At 45.7% G+C, this 20,021-nt stretch overlaps 1 protein-coding gene and 1 non-coding gene across 2 annotated transcripts in view; one reads left to right on the top strand and one right to left on the bottom strand.

Annotated features, from left to right (window-relative positions):
* Snta1 (syntrophin alpha 1) overlaps positions 1 to 19,764 on the bottom strand; it is a 28,820-nt gene extending 9,056 nt beyond the window's left edge. The window contains exons 1-2 of the mRNA XM_048810545.1: positions 19,496 to 19,764; positions 16,030 to 16,253 (exon numbers count right to left, since the gene is read on the bottom strand). Coding sequence (XP_048666502.1) covers positions 16,030 to 16,253; positions 19,496 to 19,764 — 493 coding nt within the window. The remainder of the gene's footprint in view (positions 1 to 16,029; positions 16,254 to 19,495) is intronic.
* Positions 3,191 to 3,294, top strand: LOC125619285. The gene has a single exon (XR_007350772.1). It is a non-coding gene; the product is annotated as a U6 spliceosomal RNA (small nuclear RNA).
* Positions 19,765 to 20,021: the final 257 nt, after the last annotated feature.

Here is a 20,021-nt window from a genome sequence, read left to right as displayed (position 1 = left end):
AAAAAAAAAAAAAAAAAAAAAAAAAAAAGAGGCTGGGGATGTAGCTCAGCAGTAGAGCACTTGCAAAACCCTAGGTTTACTCTACAGTACTAAAAAAAAGCTTAATTATATCCAATATCACTACCTTATTGTAAGTTAAAGCCTTTCTCAGGGCAGTGAGTGAGACAGGAAGTACTGAATGCCTGCTCATATCCATTCACTTACCTGCCCCCTGGTCTATGGCCACCTGGCCATCTGTAACAAAGACTATACTTCCCAGCCTCCTTTGCAGCAGGTATGGCCAAGTGACTAAATTCTCACCATAAAGTGGAAGGTTTAGACCTATGGTTTGTTTCTTTGTACTGGAGACTGAACCCAGCACTTTATGACTGAGCAACACCCCCAGTACTCTTTATTTTTTATTTTGAAACAGGGTTTTGTTAATTCACTAACGTTAACCTCATCATTGAATTAACTCCCTGCCTCAGCCTCCAAGTTACTCAGATTACAGGCGTGCACCAACATGCCCGACTGGATTTGGACCTTTGGGATGACTACTCAAGGAAAACAGACAGCAGCTGCAGCAAGACAGGGGACGAGCCTAAGGTGGGCGTCAGGACATGTGACTGCTCTGTCATTGTCCTATTGCTTTCTCCTATCTCTTCATCCTTTGCTTCTGCAGAAAGGAGGTGTTGATCCAGCAACTCAGGAGTCCAAGGCAAGAGGATCACAAGTTTGAGGCCAGCCTCAGCAATGTGGCAAGGCCCTAAGCAACTTAGCAAAACCCTCTCCCAAAGTAAAAAATAAAAAGGGATGGGGATGTGGTTCAGTAGTAGACTGCCCCTGGGTTTGATCCCCAGTACTGCAGGAGGGAAAAAGTTGGAATAAGATGGTCCTATGATATGGTCCGGAGTGGTAGAACATGCCTGTAATCCCAGCAGCTCAGGAGGCCAAGGCAGGAATATTGCAAGTTCAAAACCAGCCTCAGCAACGCAGTGAGGCCCTGTCTCAAAATAAAAATAAATAAAAGAGCTAGAGATGTGGCTCAGTGGTTAAGTACCAATTCCTGGTGCAAAAAAAAAAAAAAGATTGTCCTATAATAGAAGCCACTCATTGTCCTCCAACATAGCAACAGCTTCTCAGCTAAAGACTTCATTTAGGGGCTGGGGTTATGGCTCAGCGGTAGAGCGTTCGCCTTGCAAGTGNGCTGAAGATTGCACCCAGGGCCTTGTGCATACAAGACAAGCACTCTATCAAGCTATATCCACAGCCCAACCTTCTATTATATTTACGGCACAAGTTTATGGGTTTCTTTCTAACAGTAGCATAGTTTGTACACTAATCAGTATAGTTGCCCAGGGCTGGGGTTGTAGCTCAGTGGTAGAGCACTTGTCTAGCATGTGTCAGGCACTGGGTTCAATTCTCAGTACCACATACAAAATATAAATAAAATAAAGGTTCATCAACAACTAAAATAGAAAAATTAAAATATATATATGGTTGCTCAAAAGCCCTTGAAGGTCTGGCCAATTCCTACTGAGTAAATGCAGTAGTCACCTTGTGGATCAATATTCTCTAACAGAACCTTCTATTAGGATGGAAATGTGTAACCTATACTTTGTACCATACAGTAGTGACTACCCACGTGTAGCCAATGAGTACTTGTTAATATAAAAAACTGATTTTTAGATTTTTATTTACTTTGTTATTTTAAAATTAAATTCAATCCTCCCCTGGGGCTGGGATGTGGCTCAAGTGGTAGCGCGCTCGTCTGGCATGCATGCGGCCCGGGTTCGATCCTCAGCACCACATACAAACAAAGATGTTGTGTCCGCCAAATACTAAAAAATAAATATTAAAAAATTCTCTCTCTCTCTACCTCTATCTCTCTCACTCTCTCTTTAAAAAAATAAATAAATAAATAAATTCAATCCTCCCTATCCTTGATTTTATCCTAATCTACACTTCAGATTTCTATTTTGTATTGAACTTGAGGCTTTTTTTTCATGTTAAAAAGATGAGCTGCAGGGCTGGGGTTATAGCTCAGTTGGTAGAGTGCTTGCCTCACATACACAAGGCCCTGGGTTCAATACCCAGCACCACACACACACACACACACACACACACACACACAAAATTAAAGATGAACTGGGCACCATGGCACACACCTGTAATCCCAGTAATTTGGGAGGTTAAGGCAGGGGAATCACAGTTCAAGGTCACCCTCAGTAACTTAGCAAGACCCTAGACAACTTAGTGAAACCCTGTCTCAAAGAAAAGATACGAAAAGGGCTGGGAATGCAGCTCACTGATAAAGGGCCTCTAGTTCAATTCCCTAGCACGAACAAGGAAAAAGAAAAAAGAAAAAAAAAAAGGTGGTACTGTTTCAAGAGCCAAAAATAAATGGGAATTAGAAAAAATTAAAATCAAATAATGACATAGAGATAATAGCAACCACATTGGACAGAACAGTTCTAGAATACCTGCCCAGACCTGTTTCTCTGCCCAACTGACCCATAAAGTCCTGTTCTGACAGGTCAGAGGTGAACACCAAAGCCACACCAGGCGATCCAGATTGAGACTGGAGAAGTCTACACTGAGAGCCTGACTGTCATCTGTTCTCAGGGGACAAAAAGAGAAGAAAGCTGCTCTGTAGAAAGAGACTGGTGCAGACATGAGGAGAGATAGAAGGCAGGCCTGCCAGCTACCTGCTGACATTCCAGTTTCTGATGTCTGTCCTTCAGAAAGTTGGGTTGCAAACCCACTTGGGGTTCTGATATTGGGGGCCCCAGTGATAAGGATTAGGGTCCCACACCCTTGTAGAAAAGAAAAGGAGATCTCACCACCAATGGCAGCTGGAAGCCAAAGGCAACAGAACCACACAGCTGATCTGGGAAAAGCTTGGCCAGAGTAGAGAGTGTCAGGGACAAGCCAGCTTTCTTGAGGACCTACTAAGTGCCAGGTATTGTCCTGGCCCTAGGACCAGATGGCAAACACCTGACATTTGTGCTACCACTTCTTTATCCCTTGCTCATGGAAGACATCGCTGATCAATCATAGTGTCATTACAAATCAATTAAGGCCGGTAATAAAACCTTTTGGACACTCTTGTTAAATCAATTAGATGGGTTTAATTGCAAATAATTGAATACATGATAATAGGGTCTTAACCAAAAAGATATTTATGATTTAATTTAACAACTCTTGAGGAGGGCTAGCTTCAGCAGCACACATACTAAAATTGGAATAATACAGAGATTAGTGTGGCCCCTTTGCAAGGATGGCATACAAATTCATGAAGCATTCCATATACTTCTTTCATTTGGTAAATTATGAACTGGTTTAAATTTGTACCGTTCAGGTACATTGATTGTCACAAAACTGTACAGATTTCTATATTTTGGGTGGGAAATATTTCCTTTCTCTATAATACATTGCTTCCTATCATGGCATTTAAAAAAGAAAAGAGCCAGGTGCAGGGGTACACTCCTGTAATCCCAGGAGCTCAGGAGGCTGAGGCAGGAGGATCACAAGTTCAAGGCCAGATTCAGCAATTTAGTAAGGCCCTAAATAACTCAGCAAGATCCTGGGGATGTGGTTCACTGGTAAAGCACACTTGGGTGCAAAACCTAGTACCAAAAATAAAAAAGAAGAAAAGAGGGGAGAAATGCTGGGGAGTGACATTGGCCAAATTCTATTGTTATAGTGTGTGCATCTACAAATATGTCACAACAAATCCCATCATTATGTACAACTATAAGACACCAATAAAAAAATGTGGAAGAAAAGAAAAAGACCTTGGGCTCAGAGATCTACAGAATATGGTCAGAAACTGCCGATATTGATGCTATAAATTCTAACTCTTCTTTCCTATTTTTGTCCTTCTACCTACAAACTGCAAGACAATTGTTGAAACTTCAGGTATATTTTCATTTCAATAAAATAACTGTAAACAAAACAAAAAAAAAAGGAAAGAGCCAGATGCAGTAGCACATACCTAATCCCAGCGGCTCAGGAGGCTGAGGCAGGAGGATCATGAGTTCAAAGCCAGCCTCAGCAAAAGTGAGGAGCTAATCAACTCAGTGAGGCCCTGTCTCTAAATAAAATATAAAATAGGGCTGAGGATGTGGCTCAGTGGTTGAGTGCTTCTGAGTTCAATCTCCAGAACAAAAAACAAACAAACAAACATAAAAATAAAAATAAAAAGTGCTGGGGCTAGGGCTGGGGATATACCTCACATGGCCAAGGCCCTGGGTTCTAATACCCAGCAGTACAAAAAAAAAGAAAAAGGATATTAATTAAAAAGAAAAAAAAAGTGCTGGTCTGTAGTTCAGTGGTAAAGTATCCCTGAGTTCAATCCCTAGTACCAGGGGGAAAAAGAAAGACAGGAATCTTGAGGAAGGGGACTCAGGATTGAGTTAGGGGCTGATGACCCTGGATTCTGGGCGGGCCCCTTTGCCTTCCCTGGTTCTTTTCCTCATGACCACAGCTCAAGCTGATCATTCCTTCTGGGATAAAATCCAAAGAAGGCATAGAGAAGACAATGCGTTCTCTCCTCACACTTCCCTCTTATCGAAAAGTTAGGAATTTCCATGAAGCAGCCAACAGATGTTTCCTTATATCTCATTGGTCAGAAGTGAACTGTGTGTCCACTGCTGGCCCAGTCAACAGAAGGGAATGATCATAAGCTATAGTTCCGCTTGGTCTACAAAATCAGGTTTCTATTAGTGAGGAAGAGGAGGAAATAGTTCCAAAATGTCTACTACACTTCCCTGGGGAATTTGGGCTCTTCTGATGAGGACAGTCTCCTTACGTCTAAAATGAGCTACTAGAAGACAGTATATAGACCAAGATGGTTAAAAGAGGGCTGGGGCTCAGTGATAGAGCACTTGCCCAGCACATGTGAGGCACTGGGTTCAATCCTCAATACCACATAAAAATGAATAAACAAAATAAAGATATTGTGTCCTTCTACAACTAAAAAAAATATTTAAAAACATTTTTTAAAAGATGCTTAGAAGACTTGTTCAAGCCTGGTCGGACTTCCTCAGCCACGCCATGCCCTCTGCTGATCTGCTGGGGAGTGCCTGATACCTGTCAGCCTCCCTCTCCCCTCAACCACACCCAGGGCCATGGCCATCTGCTAGTTAGCTATCAAAGTCTCACAATTAAGCCCAGCATGTCCTGCCTGTGAGCGGACAGTCCAGGATAGGGTTAGGAGGCAGTTCTTGGCCCAGTTCCCTGGAACAACCCGATGAGAAGCTATTTCTGTCATAGGAGACACCACTAAGGTTCAGACTTACAAACCCCAGCGAGGAGGATGAGAAGTTATGCTGAAAGCAAGGGCAGGGTTTGTTTGTTTGTTTGTTTGTTTGTTTATGTTTTATTTTAAGAATTAAGCCTAGTCTGAAGTTTGGGAACCAGAACTAAAAATGACTCACGTCAGCTGGGCACAGTGGCACAAATCTGTAATCCCAGCAATTTAGGATGCTGAGGCAGGTGGATTGCAAGTTCAAAGCCAACCTCAGCAACTTTGTGAGACAGTAAGCAACTTAGGGAGATCCTGTCTCAAAATAAGAGATAAAAAGGTCTGGAGATATGGCCCAGTAGTTAAGCACCCCTGGGTTCAATCCCTGGTATTGAAAAAAAAAGACTCATCACTGAAGCAGTGACTTACCTGGGAACTATTAGATTATGTCTCAAAGGGCCATGGCGGGGGGAACACGTCACAGCTCACCTGACAGCCAAAAGCCACCTCCCTGCTTTCTCCATGCTAACACAATCCTGAGCCCTGGGAGCTCAGCTTCCCCCAACCTATAGAGAGAATCTTGATTGGTCAAAGTTAATCGGGCTCATTCTAAACTTTTTGCTTGTGACTGGTTTGGAAAGGGGCAGATGATATAATTCTGGCCGATGAGATGTGAGGGAAAACACTCCCTTCCTTTTCTCTCTTCTAGCCTTGCCAAGTTGCTTGGGAGAGAACTTGGTCTGAGAGAAATGGTAAACAACATTTTCACCTAAAGGTTGGGGTGCACACCTGGAGGATGATGAAGCAGAAAGATGGACAGACCTTGGTCTTCAAAGACCCTAAGACCCCAAATTAATCTACCCTGATCCATGCTGCTTCAAGATGTTCTAGAAGATGACATATTTTATTCAGTGCTTACATTTATTGGAGGGGGATAGCCCCCCCCGTACAAAGATCATAGTTGGATAGGAATAAATTCAAATGTCCTATAGCATAAGAGTGTGACTATAGTCATCAATAATTTATTATATATTTCAACGTAGACAGAAGAGAGGACTTTGAACATTCCTGACACAAAGAAATATGTTTGAGGTCATGGATATGCTAATTATCTCGATTTGACTATTATTGAAATATCACACTGTACCCCATATATATGTACACACTCAATTAAAAAATTTAAAAAGAGGGGGGAAAAATCCTTGAATTGGGCTCCTATTATTTGCACTCAAAAGCATCCTAGGCCAGGCACAGTGGCACATGCCTGTAATCCCAGGGACTCAGGAGGCTGAGGCAGGAGGATTACAAGTAAGTTGCTTCAAGCAACTTAGCAAGACTCTTAAGTAACTTTGTGAGACCCTGTGTCTAAAGAAAGGCAGGGGGCTGCTGGGGACTTAACTCAGTGGTAAAGTGCCCCTAGGTTCAATCCCCAGTACCAAAAAAAAAAAAAAAAGTGTCCTGGGTTGGGGCTGGAGCTCAGTAGTAGAGCACTTAACTAGTCTATGAGAAGAAGATCTGGGTACCATTCCCAGTGCCACCAAAAAAACAAACAAACAAAAAACTAACCATCCTGAATACTACAGTCCCCAGTGGTGCAACTGTTGTACCTCCTTGCAAAAAGTCCACACTCCTGGGGCGGAGCTGGGGCTGGAGCTCAGTGGCAGTGCACTTGCCTAGCATGTATGGGGCCTGGGTTCCATCCTCAGCACCACATAAAAAATAAACAAATAAAATAAAGGTATTATGTCCATATACAACTAATTATATATAATATAACTCCAATAAAAGTCCACGCTTCTCCCCTGCACCTTTAACCAACTTCAATGCCCTCCAGGACTTGCCCTGCCTACCTCCGGGTTTTAACATCTCCCACATCCCTAATCCCACTCTCTAATCCAATCAGACCATCTACTCTCAGCTCTCAGAAGCTATCCGTTTCCAAACTCCCGCACCTTTGAAAATGCAGTCCCCACTGGGATAGGTTCACTGAACAGAAGGAGGATGTCACAGCTCAGGATGCCCAAGCCCAGCTCACCTAGGAAGCCCTCCCAGGTGCTCGGTCTGGATCCATCCCACCCCTCTGCAGTTCCCAAGATCACATCCCCTCCGATTGATCATGTGGGGTTCGTGTCCCCCACCAGGCAGGAGCACTGTGAGGGCAGGGACCTCTGTGATTCATTTCTATCTCCCTAGAATTCAGCAGGGATCTCATATGCTACGTGCTCAGCAAATGAACATTTGTCAATTTTGAAGCCAGAGAAACCGCTGAAGTCCCTGCTCACCCAGTCATACCAGACTGGGCCCTCCTCTCCTTTCCTGCAGGAACATGCTATAAATGGACAGCACACCAGACTGCTGGTGCCAGAAATGGGGCTTGGATTTCACAAACCAAGTGGCCTCACCCAGAGTGGGGGTGGGATCCTGGGGGCCCCCAGCATGTGGCCATAAATAGCCCCGCTCTGAAGCCTCCTCCCCACTGAGTCATTTGACCGGGCAGGGCGGGGCTGCCCACAGGCTTCAGCCTCAGGAGCTAAGGGCCCAAGAGCAGGCCCACCCAGTGTCCATGCTCCCCAGCCAAGCCCTTGGCCCACGAGCCTGGTAAAGCTCACATGGGCACTTCCTTCCTTCCTCCTTAAGAGAACCTGGGGCAGACACAAACAGAGGCCCCAATACCCAGGGATATCCAGCTTCCCCAAGGAGAAAAGCCAGGACCCAGCTCTGGCCCCAAGAACCAGGAAAGAGATTCCACTAGAAACGCAAAGAACAGAAACAGGGCAGGACCATTCACCCGGCCCAGTATAATTGAGGGGTATGGGGTCACATGTGATGCTGAGAGAAGCAGACACATCTGCTTTGGCTCAACATAGCATCCCCAGAACTTATCCCAGGGCTCAATGAATGTTGGTGACTGAATGCCCTGACTTCAAGTCTTGGCTGCAGAAAAACCTCTCTGCCAAGCTCAAGCTGTTCCTGGTCTGTTCAGTGGGTGGTCACTTATTTACTTCTGCTTGAAAGTCCATGATCAATCCATTTGTTTACTAGTCCAGGGCCTCTCTCCTCGAACCCATGAGCACAGGAACCTGATCTCTTGCTGGCCAAGCTTCTATATGTACACCAGGTAATCAATGGAGAAGACATTTCTTAGATAATGGAGATGGGGGTGGACGTAGCTCAGTAGTAGAGGGCTTGCCTAGCATGGGCAAGGCCCTGGGTTCAATGGCAAGTACAGGGAAGGGAAGAAATTTGCTAAATGAATGGACATTAAAAGTCCTAGGGCTTCTCAGCCTGGGGCAGGAACATGAAAAAGAATGTGGCTCTGGAGGAAGGCAGCCTTGGTTTCCCATCCTTGATCTATGATCTTGGACAGGTGACTTAACCTCCATGAACCCACATTTCCTCAATTTTAAAATGGGAGTAAAATTATATGTACCTCATGAGGTATTGAAAGACCCAATACCTATAAAGCACTTTTCCCGCTTGGCACAGGATGGTTCTTCAGTTGGCAGTAGTGTGGTTATTACTTCTACTGCCATGTTTAGCATGACAATATGAAGAGACAGTCACAGGATGTGATGGCACAAACAGAGGATAGGAATACAGGTCCTGTGATTTGCTCTCTGAGCCTCAGTTCCTTTCCTGTATAAGAGGTTCTGATACATCAGCTCTCTAAGCAAGGCACTGTGAGGATTCATGATCAGCTATCCACCACCTGCCCAGGATGGCGGAGAAAACTTGAGATTCCAACAGGCTCAGAGGAATGATCTTTAGGGATTTACTGGCCTAGCAAGGCTGGACTAAAAATAGTTCCTGGACACTGGCGGACCTGGCATCAGGGCTGACCAGCAAAGCCCAGACTGCCACACCTTGAAAAATAAAATCTCACCTTAACACACCCTTTAGTATGGGCAGGGAGGCAGAGGATACCGACCTATCAAGATTCTACAGCTGGGCTGGGATGTGGCTCGAAGCGGTAGCGTGCTCGCCTGGCATGCGTGCGGCCCGGGTTCGATCCTCAGCACCACATACAAACAAAGATGTTGTGTCCGCCGAGAACTAAAAAATAAATATTAAATAAAAAATTACTCTCTCTCTCTTTCTATCATCTCTCACTCTCTCTTTCAAAAAAAAAAAAAAAAAGATTCTACAACTAACACCAAGGCAGGAGGGCAGACGCCTGTAATCCCAGAAACTCAGGGGGCTAAGGCAAGAGGATCATAAGTTCAAGGCCAGCCTCAGCAATTTAGTTAGCCCCTAAGCAACTTAGCAAGATCTTGTCTCAAAATAAAAAAATAAAATAAAAAGGACTGGGAATGGAGCTCAGGGGTAGCCCTGGGTTCAATTGCTGTTACCAAAAAAAGAAAAGAAAAAAAAAGATAAGCTTCCTGACTGTCAGAAACCACACATCCCTGATACCTACAACAAGTCCTGGCCCAGAAAAGGGTTCAGTAAATACTTGCTAGATGAATTAATGAATCCCAGTAACAGAATATTATGCAACCATTAAAAGGAATAAGAAAGAGTTACATATCCTTGACTTATTAATTAATAAAAACATACATACAGAGGAGTGACATGACTTTCCGTGGCACATGTCTATAATCCCAGTGAAACCAGGAGGCTGACGCAGGAAGATTGCAAGTTCAAGGACAGCCTCAGCAATTTAGCAAGGCCCAAGCACTTAGTGAGACCCTGTCTCAAAATAAAAAGGGATGGGGATGTGGCTCAGTAGTTCAGCATCCCTGGGTTCAATCCCTGGTACAAAAGAAAATTTGAAAAGGACCCATTTCGGGGCTGGGGTTGTGGCTTAGCAGTAGAGCACTCGCCTAGCATGTGCGAGGCCCTGGGTTCGATCCTCAGCACCACATAAAAATAAAGGCATTGTGTTGTGTCCATCTACACCTAAAAAATAAATATTTTAAAAAAAGGACCCATATCAACTCAGGAAGCCAAGATTCAGAGTTCTAGTATATTAGCAAAGGGAGAAAGGAGCACTAATTGAGTGCTTACTACATACCAAATACCAAGTTCATCTTTCTCAAACACATCTTCACCTGATTTTACCAATTCAATGAAATGAATTGATATCCTTGTTTAATGGATGGATAAACCCAGCCTCAGAGGGGTGACATGACTTTCAGCACAGTATAAATAGTTAAGACCACGGAGTTTGGCTTCTGAGAGATCCAGTTGAAATTCTCTCTCTGCCACTGTGTAACCTGGGCCAAGTCACCACCTGAGTTCTCATCTGTTTAATAGGATAAATAATGTGGGGGTGGCATTGAGGATTCAACGAAATATTACATGAAAGACACTTAGCACAATGTCCAGCACATTGTAGGTGCTCAATAAATAGTAGACACTCTTCTCCTGATTATTATCATTGTGATTTTCTCCACCACTATAACAGCCAGGGTCACACAGCTCACGGGTCAGAGCCTACCTCCAGAGGCCCACTGGCATTTTAATTGAGGTCTGGGGATCAGGCCAAGGATGGATTAGGCCAAGTTTTGACTGTGGCAAATCACATGGTCCAAAGTTATGTGTGTGTGCAGCCAAATAAATGTTTCCTTGAGAACAATGGTCAGAACAACAGGTCTTTGCAGCCACCAGAGACCTGGGTGGGGGCTCCATTCATGCCTACCAGGACAGGAGTCCCTCAGGCGCCTCAGGGGCCCAGCATACTTGGCTCAGCTAAACAGGGTGACCCCAAATTAGCTGCATCTCACTTTTGACAGCAGTAAGGCATGGAGCCAAACCATGGGCAGGACACCTGGCAATGTCCATCTCCCGGAGAAAGGACAGGCAGGGCACTGGCCTCAGAGTCTAAAGACTCATAACAGAGAAAAGCTCGGGAGTCAGTCAAGCCCCGTGTGAGCTTTGAGCCTCTTCTTCTTCTTCTTTTTTTTTTTTGGGGGGGGGGGATACTGGGGAATGAACTCGGAGTCACTCGACCACTGAGCCACATCCCCAGCCCTTTTTAAGTATTTTATTTAGAGACAGGGTCTCACTGAATTGCTTAGCGCCTTACTCTTAGCGTACTTACTCTTTTGTGTGGGGGGTGGGGGCAGGGAAACTAGAGATTGAACACGAAGTGCTCTACCACTGACCTACATCCCCAGCCATTTTAATGTTTTATTTTGAGACAGGGTCTACTAGGTTGTCCTGGCTGGCCTGGAATTTGCAGTCCTCCTGCTCAGCCTCCAGAGTACTGGGATTAAAGCCATGTGTCCCCACATCTGGCACAGATGAAGTTTTCAAGCTTTGTTCAGAATAAGTGGTTTTCAGCAAACATGGTGGCACATGCCTGTAATCCCCACAGCTCGGAAAGCTGAGACAGGAGGATCTAAAGTTCAAAGCCAGCCTCGGCAACTTAGCAAGGTGCTAAGAAACTCAGACCTGCCTCTAAATAAAATAAAAAATAGGACTGAGGATGTGGCTCAGAGTTAGAGCACCCCTGCATTCAATCCTTAGTACGAAAGAAAGAACCTAGGTCCCCTCCAGAGAGGCTCCCAGGAACCCTGTTCCAGATTAGGGCAACTGCTGAACCCTGACCTTCTCCCCAGATCCCTGAAGTCTTGAGGACCAGGCACAAGCCAACATCCTCCTGTCCCTGTGCTGCAGGTTTCCCACATTGCTCCTGCAATCTTATCTGTGAAATGGGGATGAAAGCAATTCCTATTACTCTACAGACTGTTTTATTTATTTATTTGTTTGTTTGTTTGTTTATTGTACCAGGCATTGAACCCAGGGGTGTTTAACCACTGAGCCACATCCCCAGCCCTTTTTAATATTTTATTTAGAGACAGGGTCTCACTGAATTGCTTAGGGCCTCGCTAAGTTGCTGAGGCTGGCTTTGAACTTGTGATCCTCCTGCCTCAGCCTCCCAAGTCACTGGGATTACAGGTGTGCACCAGCACGCCCCATTCTACAGACTTTTATCATGCACATGTATTCAAAGGCTACTACATGCTCAGGTCTTTTAAAAGCCCAATTTCTGTGTAGGATGTACTTCTACTTTGTACAAAGCACTAAATTAGCTTTTAGTATTATCTTTTAATGCACGACAGGCTCACTGTGGTTACTGTCAGTGTGTCCAGCCACACTGGAGGAGGGAAAAGGAAGCACATTTTCCTCATAGAGATCCCTCCCTCTTCCCCCAGGCCTGGTCTCCAAGGGCCCGGCTGAGCCTGGCAGGCACTCTGCACACACAATGGGCCTCTCTAAGCAGCAGGCAGAGGCGTGCTGGCTGCCAGCTTGCACCCAGACTCTGTCACAAACACATCCCTGCGGCTGAGAACAGGCTCTGAACATTTGTGCAAATCTCTGACCTAGCAGAGGAAAGGTCCCAGCAGCTGGGCTGCTGAAGCACAGCTGAACCCCCAACTTAAGGAATGAGGGCTCTGGCTGGCACCTGGAGTTTGCTAGCCAGACCTGTTCTTCCAGGACATTCTCCAGAAATTCTGTACCTACCAAGCCCCAGGCCCCAAGAAATTTGCCCAAGCTGCCTTGCCAAGTTCACATCCAAAGGACAGGCCATTCTTCCATGGTTCCTTGGAAGTGGCCTCAGAAACAGGTCAGGAGTGAAGAAATTCTGAACAATGTGGATGTGATGTGCTCCAGAGGGGACCTCGGCCCAGAGGGGCTCCCAGGAACCCTGTTCCAGATAAGGCAACTGCCGAACCCCGACCTTCTCCACAAACTCCCCGAAGTCTCGAGGACCAGGCACAAGCCAACACCTTCCTGTCCTTGTGCTCCAGGTTTCCCACACTGGAAAATCAGAGATTCTTCATTTTATTTCATTTATTTATTTATTTATTTTTGTACCAGAGATTGAACCCAGGAGGGTTTAACCACTGAGCCACATCCACAGCCCTTTTTTATATTTTATTTTGAGACAGGGTCTGGCCAAGTTGCTCAGGACCTCACTAAGTGGCTAAGGCTGGCTTTGAACTTGCAATTCTCTGGACTCAGCCTCTGGACCTGCTGGGATTACAGGTGTGCACCACCATGCCCAGCCCAATTCAGAGATTCTTGGGCCCAGTTCCTCACCCACACACCCCACCCACCAGCTCTTAGTACTGCCTTAGGTGGAATTACTTCTATCTGCTGGGCCAGGAAACCAGGTCAAAAGAGAATTCAGCCAGGCAGTGGCACATGCCTGTAATTCCTAGTGGCTAGGGCGGCTGAGGCAGGAGAATCACGGGTTCAAAGCCAGACTCAGCAAAAGCAACGTGCTAAGCAACTCGGTGAGACCCTGTCTCTAAATAAAATACAAAATAGGGTGGGGATGTGGCTCAGTGGTCAAGTGCCTGAGTTCAATCCCTAGTAAACCCCCCCCCAAAAAAAAAAAGAATTCAATTAAGAAAAAGCTGGGAAAAAACAACAATAAGACCATAATCTCAGGGCTAGGGCTGGGGCTCAGAGGTAGCGCACTTGCCTGGCATGTGTAAGGCACTGGGTTCGATTCTCAGTACCACATATAAATACATAAATAAAATAAAGGTCTATCAACAACTTTAAAAAAAAAAAAAAAGAACATAATCTCTTTCCTCTTCTCTAGGTCTACAGAAGAATCTACCAAGAAATGATCTTACCCTTTGAAAAAATCTCAGAACATATAAGTTAGAGACTGAGAGCTGGAATGGTACACTGGTACTTCTTTTCCGTACTGCATCTGGGGTAGACATTGCTAATCAACTCCAGATCGTTTCTGCTGAGCCCAGACAAGACCTCCCAATCCTCCCAAATATGGGACTCTCAGTAAGCTACCAGGGGAGCTAACACTCTAAATGAAAACTGTTGGATGTCCCTTCTGATTCATCACAGTGCAGACAGTATTTTAATACTAAGAATTGATTTTCAGTTTGCAGGGAGGAAACAGTGTTTATGTTTTGTTTTCCCCAAAAGCCTGGGTCTGGCTGTACTTCTGACCCCAATGCTCTATATACCAGGCAGGAAGTACCTATCGATGAATGTTTCTTGACTTAGTGGGAAGAAATGGAGTACTTGGGTTACAAGGACAGTCTGGATATCAGCTCCTAAAATCAAGAGATGCTTCAAGTGTCAAACATTCAGAGATACTTCCTTCTCTAAATGATGTACATGCTAAGTACCCTGACATTGATGTTCTCAACCTAAAGATAAGAAGGGTGAAGGGATCTCAGTGTGGAATCGACATGTGGCTACAGGCCAGGCATGGAGACACACCAGCGTCCCAGCTACTAGGGAAGCTGAAGCAGGAGGATCAAAAATTCAAGACCAACCTGGGCAACTTTGTGAGATCCTGTCTCAACATAAAAATAAAAAGGGTTTTGGCTGTAGCTCAGTGGTAGAGGGCTTACCTAGCATGTGCTAGTCCCTGAGTTCAATCCCCAATACCTCAGTAAAAAAAATAATAATAAAAAAAGAAAGAAAAGAAACATAGCTACAGTAGAAATTTTACCATCTGTAGACTAAATTTTCAAATAGCAGAAACTAAAAAAAGCTTTCAAGTCAACTAAAATTTGACATTTCAATGAATGTCAATTGTTTTAAACTGCACTGCTGGCTATAAATATCAAAGTAATAAGGCATCTGGGGGAAAGCCTCTTACATTCATATCACTTATGTATGACCCTATATTTGACTTAGCTATTAAAAAGTGAGAGATAGAGGCTGGGTGTGTGGCTCGGGAGCAGCACACCCCAGCACCCACGAGGCCCTGGGTTCAGATACATAATGTGATTGATAACACTGAAGATTTTAGGGTCCAAGGCTCTCAAGTCAGCCCTTTTTAAGTATGAAAAGAAAATGCAACAGCAGCACTTATAGATATTCCCAAAATATAAAAATAAAACAAAATCAAGTGGGAATTAAGGTCATGAGTGTGCCAAGATCACCAGAGGCCCACAGCCTGTTTGCTTCGATGGCCTCTTGGAGGGGAAACCAAGGCAATCTAGTGGGGTCTGGACCTGGGACTCAGCCGAGCAGCTCTGCTGGCCCTGGCCTCTCCATCAGCCCCTGCCACCTCCCTGTGCCTATTCTGGGCAACGAGCCAAGACACATTCCTCAGGCCCCCATGGTCTTCCAGAGCTGGCAGACTAGAGTCAGAGGAAAGGGCTGAGCAAAGCAGAAAGCTCCTGACAGAGATGGCAAAGACAGACACGGGGCAGCCAAGCAGGAGGCCCGCCACACCAATGGGGAAACTGAGGCCCAGAGAAGGCAAGAGTCTCATCCAAGACCACACAGGGACAGTGGAGAATGCTACCCCACCACAGTTCCTGCCACCAAACTCATCTCTATCCTTGGAGGAGGGATTTGAGGTCTTGTTACCTAATGGCCAAGTTCTCCCCGAAAGGAAAATGGATCTCAGGATTTTAGGGCCCCTGTGTGCTAGAAGAACCAAGAGTTCAAAGCTCCCCAGGCCCTCTGGGAAGGCATCTCAACTGTCCCTTCTCCAGTCCTCACTCCTCTCCCTCACTGGGTTGTGCATCCCACCTTGTACCTTTTGTCCTGTACAACAACCCAGGAAGGCAAGAGCTATAACCCCATTTTAAAGATGAGGAAACTAAGGTTCAAGGAAAAGAAGTGATTCATCCAAGGTCACAATGCTAGCAAGTGGGCCAAAGGAACTGCAAACCAGGTCTGCTCAGCTCTGTGCTCCACCAGCCCACGCTGGCTCCAGGCAGGTTCCAGGTTCAGTCTCTGTTTTCTGCTACCTCCCATCCCTCTAGGCCAGGCTGAGGCCACTTCAGGCCTGGGGGAGAGGGGAAGGAATTCAACACCCGTGCCCAGCCCTCCGGGCTCTAGACCCCAGCGCTCACCCTCCAGCACCACCTCCTTGCCGGTCTTCTTGAGGGCCTGCACCGCCTCATCATGGGTGGCAGAGGACAAGTCTTCACCATTCACCGACAGGATAGCATCCCCCACAAAGAGGGCCTCCGTCTGGTCCGCGGCCAGTCCCTTAAAGATCTTGGAAATGAGAATGGGCATCTTGTTCTCCCGGCCTCCTGCACAGGCACAGAGGAGGAAGACAGTGAGGCAGACACTCCAATAATTAGGAGTCACACCAAGGTAAAATTACTTCTTCTTCTTTTATTATTTATTTATGTATTTTTTGGTACAGGGGATTTAACCCAAGGGTGCTTAACCGCTGAGCCACACCCCTAGCCCTTTTTTATATATTAGAGACAGGGTATCACCTAGGGACTTGCTAAGTTGCTGAGGCTGGCTTTAAACATGGCGATCCTCCTGCCTGATCCTCCTAGTCACTGGGAAGGTAAGATTACTTCTGAAGGGCTCCCTCAGTGCCCAGCCAGTGCTGGATCTTTTGGTTAAATGTCTGCATGTTCACCACTGTTGGAGTAACTTCAATAGTTCTTTCTTGAGTTAAATATTTTGGATTTTAATCAATTTTCCTACAATGTGAAAACTCGCTGAAACCCTCTGATCTGGAATTAAGATAGAAGTCAGTGATTGCTATGGCCCCAAATACCTCCTCAGCAACCATAAAGTTTTGCAATCCAAGCTTCAGACCAGAAACCAAGGCCTAAGATACTAGGGATTTCAGAGCCAATCTGAATTTCACCTCTGATGCAAACAACTCTAATACATTTTACTGAATTGCTTTATTGCTAAACTCTTTTATTTTTTAATTGTCAATGGATTTTCTATTTATTTATCTATTTATTTATATGTGGTGCTGAGGATCAAAACCAGGGCTTCACACATGCCAGGCAAGTATACTACCACTGAGTCACAAATCCAGCCCTACTTAAACTCCTTTTTTTTTAATATTTTCTAAGTTGTTGATGGACCTTTTTATTTTTTATTTATTTATATGTGATGCTGAGAATTGAACTCAGTGCCTCACACATGCTAGGCAAGTAGTCTACTACTGAGCTACAACCCCAGCTCCTATTGCTAAACTCCTAAATGGCTTTTTAAATAATAAATAGTAAGAACAGCCAGGCCTATGGTGCATGCCTATAATTCTAGCTACTGGGGTGACTGAGGCAGAAGGATCACAAGTTCAAAGCCAGCCTGGGCAACAGTGAAACTCATCTCAAATTGGAGAATACAAAAAGGGCTAGTATGTAGCTCAGTGGTAGAGCACTTACCTAGCATGCTTGAGGTCCTGGGTTCGATCCCCAGGACTACCTCCCCCACAAAAAAAAAAAAGTAATAACAGATATCAGATAACATGAGTTCAGCCTAGTTACACATATCAAGTCTATAATGTACTGTTGTCCCTCCACATCTTCACAACACCCCATCAACAGGCAGTGTGGAAACAAACCCCTTGACCAAGGTCACCTAGCTAATAAGTGGCAAAGCCACCAAGTCTCCTGGCTCCAGAACCACACTCTTAACCCTATGGTAGACTGCAAGTCAGGCCCTGAAATTTCATACTCCTGGCCTATCCTAGGAGTACTAAAGATCAGGAACTAATCACTAAGAGCAGAAGGTCATTGTTCCAAGGTCACATAAGTTGGTGGCAGAGCTAGAAGTGGAACACCTCTCCTGATCCCCACACAGGCCCAATAGTTAGCTCAAGGCCAGATCATGATTGACAAAAAAAAAAAAAAAGCTTGAGGTCTATGAGCAGAAGGGATTTCTATTTATATCTGCCCTCCCCTACCTAAAACTAAGAATGTGGGCAGGGATGTAGCTCAGTGGTAGAACACTTGCCTAGCACGCACGACATAAGAAAAGGAAGGAAGCCAGGGGTGAAGGGAGATACAAAAGGAGATAAAACTAGGGACTTCAGTTTAGTTTGAAGTTATGATATTCATGGCTGCCTTGGATTCAGCTGGACCCCAGAGTATAGATCATCACGGTGACAAGAGCCCCGTCTCCATCCACAAGGAATTGGATCGAGCTGGTATTTCCCTTGAAAGCCTCCTAAAAATATCCTCACATCCATCTGTAAATGCAGAGCTGGGGAGTAACTTTGTGTGCCCATGGAAAGATCCTGCTCTCCTGAGAGTCAAGTTTGCCCATCTGCAAAATGGAACTTAAAAGTTTCTTTCCAGCTCTGACACTCTGAGTGTACAACTTTGGGATGGGTTTGTTGCCCTATCCTATGCTAGAGTTTGGGGGTTAGATGGGTGTCCACTCTCTGATTTCCCCCACTTCCCCCATTAGACCCTGTGGGTTAGCTGCCTGGGGATGTGTCCTTCCATTTGGGAAGAACCAACTCCTATATGCTTTCTAGGGGAATCATAGTCTGATAATTAAGGTTCAAATCCCAGCTCTGCCAATCACGGACAGTGGGATCCTCTGAAAATCATTTTCCTTTTCTGAGTCTCAGTTGCTTCTCCTGCAACATGGGGATTATGTCCACTACCGTTCATCACTTGTTGCCAAGGTGAAGTAGATAATGAGCCAAGTGTACTTTCATAGCACTCAGGACATAGTAGTAGCATTCACTATCATTCCCGCCCCCTCACCCAGGCCAAAGGGTTTGGCAGCACCAGTGAACACAGCCAGCACCAAGGCAGGCAGCCTGGGAGGGGACAGTGCACAATCAAGGTGACAAAAGGACTGACACCCTTTCCCAAGGCAGCCTGCTGAGACTGGAGCTGAGATTCTGACTGGCAGATGGACAAGAATGGTGAACCCAGCTACTGGGGATATGAAGGGATTTTAAGCACCATAGTTAGCTGCTTTCGGAAGTCCCTCCTGGCCTCCATGTTCCTCTTGTCTAACAGCAATAATAAACCAAGCACTTCAAATGTGCTGGCCCCATTCTCATAGGAACATCACAACTCTATCATCACCTTCATTATACAATTGAGGGAACTAAGTTTCAGAGATGGGAAGTTACTTGTCCAAGTTCACTCTGCAACCCTGGACTCCAACTCATTCTGGTTGACCCTAAAGAAGGCTGTCAGCCTTAGGGGCTGAGAGCTCTCCAGGAGGAATGGCAACTCTGGGTCCACCCTCTCCATCCTGGGTAAAGCAGAGATGGCCAGGTCAGGAGTCTCAAATCCAGTTGTCACAGCTCCCTGCCCAGGTACAGAACCTTCCTGGGGCCTCAGATATCTAGGTCCTCTCTGGCCCCACCAGCATCACCTGTGCCTGCATCTACATCTTCTACTCGAGTTTCCCAGACTCCTCGCCTTGCCCCACCTTGGTTCTCCCTCTGGGACTTGCCCCACCTTGGTTCTCCCTCTGGGACTTGCCCCCAGGCCTCAACCCTCTTTCTCCCCTGTCTGCTTTTCTGGGGCCCCTCTTGTCCTTGATGCCCACCCTAGTTTGCTCCTTTCTGACTCCTATGGCTCCTACCCATGTGTCCTTGGCGCACCCGCGATCTCCTCCACAACTGTGCCTGGCGTGGCACCCTGAGACCCCCTCCGACCTTGATGCTCTGAGTGCCCTGGGTTCCCTCTATCTCCTTCGACTCCCCTTAGCCCCAGACAGAAGGCCTCCAACTCCACGTTCTCCGTGCACTGCCAGCCCCCGCGACCCCTGCGCCCTCGGCGGCCCCACAGACACCGCGACCCGGTGCCCTCAGTGCCCAGCCAGTGCTGGATCTTTTGGTTAAATGTCTGCATGTTCACCACTGTTGGAGTAACTTCAATAGTTCTTTCTTGAGTTAAATATTTTGGATTTTAATCAATTTTCCTACAATGTGAAAACTCGCTGAAACCCTCTGATCTGGAATTAAGATAGAAGTCAGTGATTGCTATGGCCCCAAATACCTCCTCAGCAACCATAAAGTTTTGCAATCCAAGCTTCAGACCAGAAACCAAGGCCTAAGATACTAGGGATTTCAGAGCCAATCTGAATTTCACCTCTGATGCAAACAACT

The sequence above is a fragment of the Marmota marmota genome, unplaced genomic scaffold (assembly GCF_001458135.2).
Source record: "Marmota marmota marmota unplaced genomic scaffold, marMar, whole genome shotgun sequence".
NCBI classification, from domain to species: Eukaryota; Metazoa; Chordata; class Mammalia; order Rodentia; family Sciuridae; genus Marmota; species Marmota marmota.
This window is presented reverse-complemented; position numbering and strand designations above follow the sequence as displayed.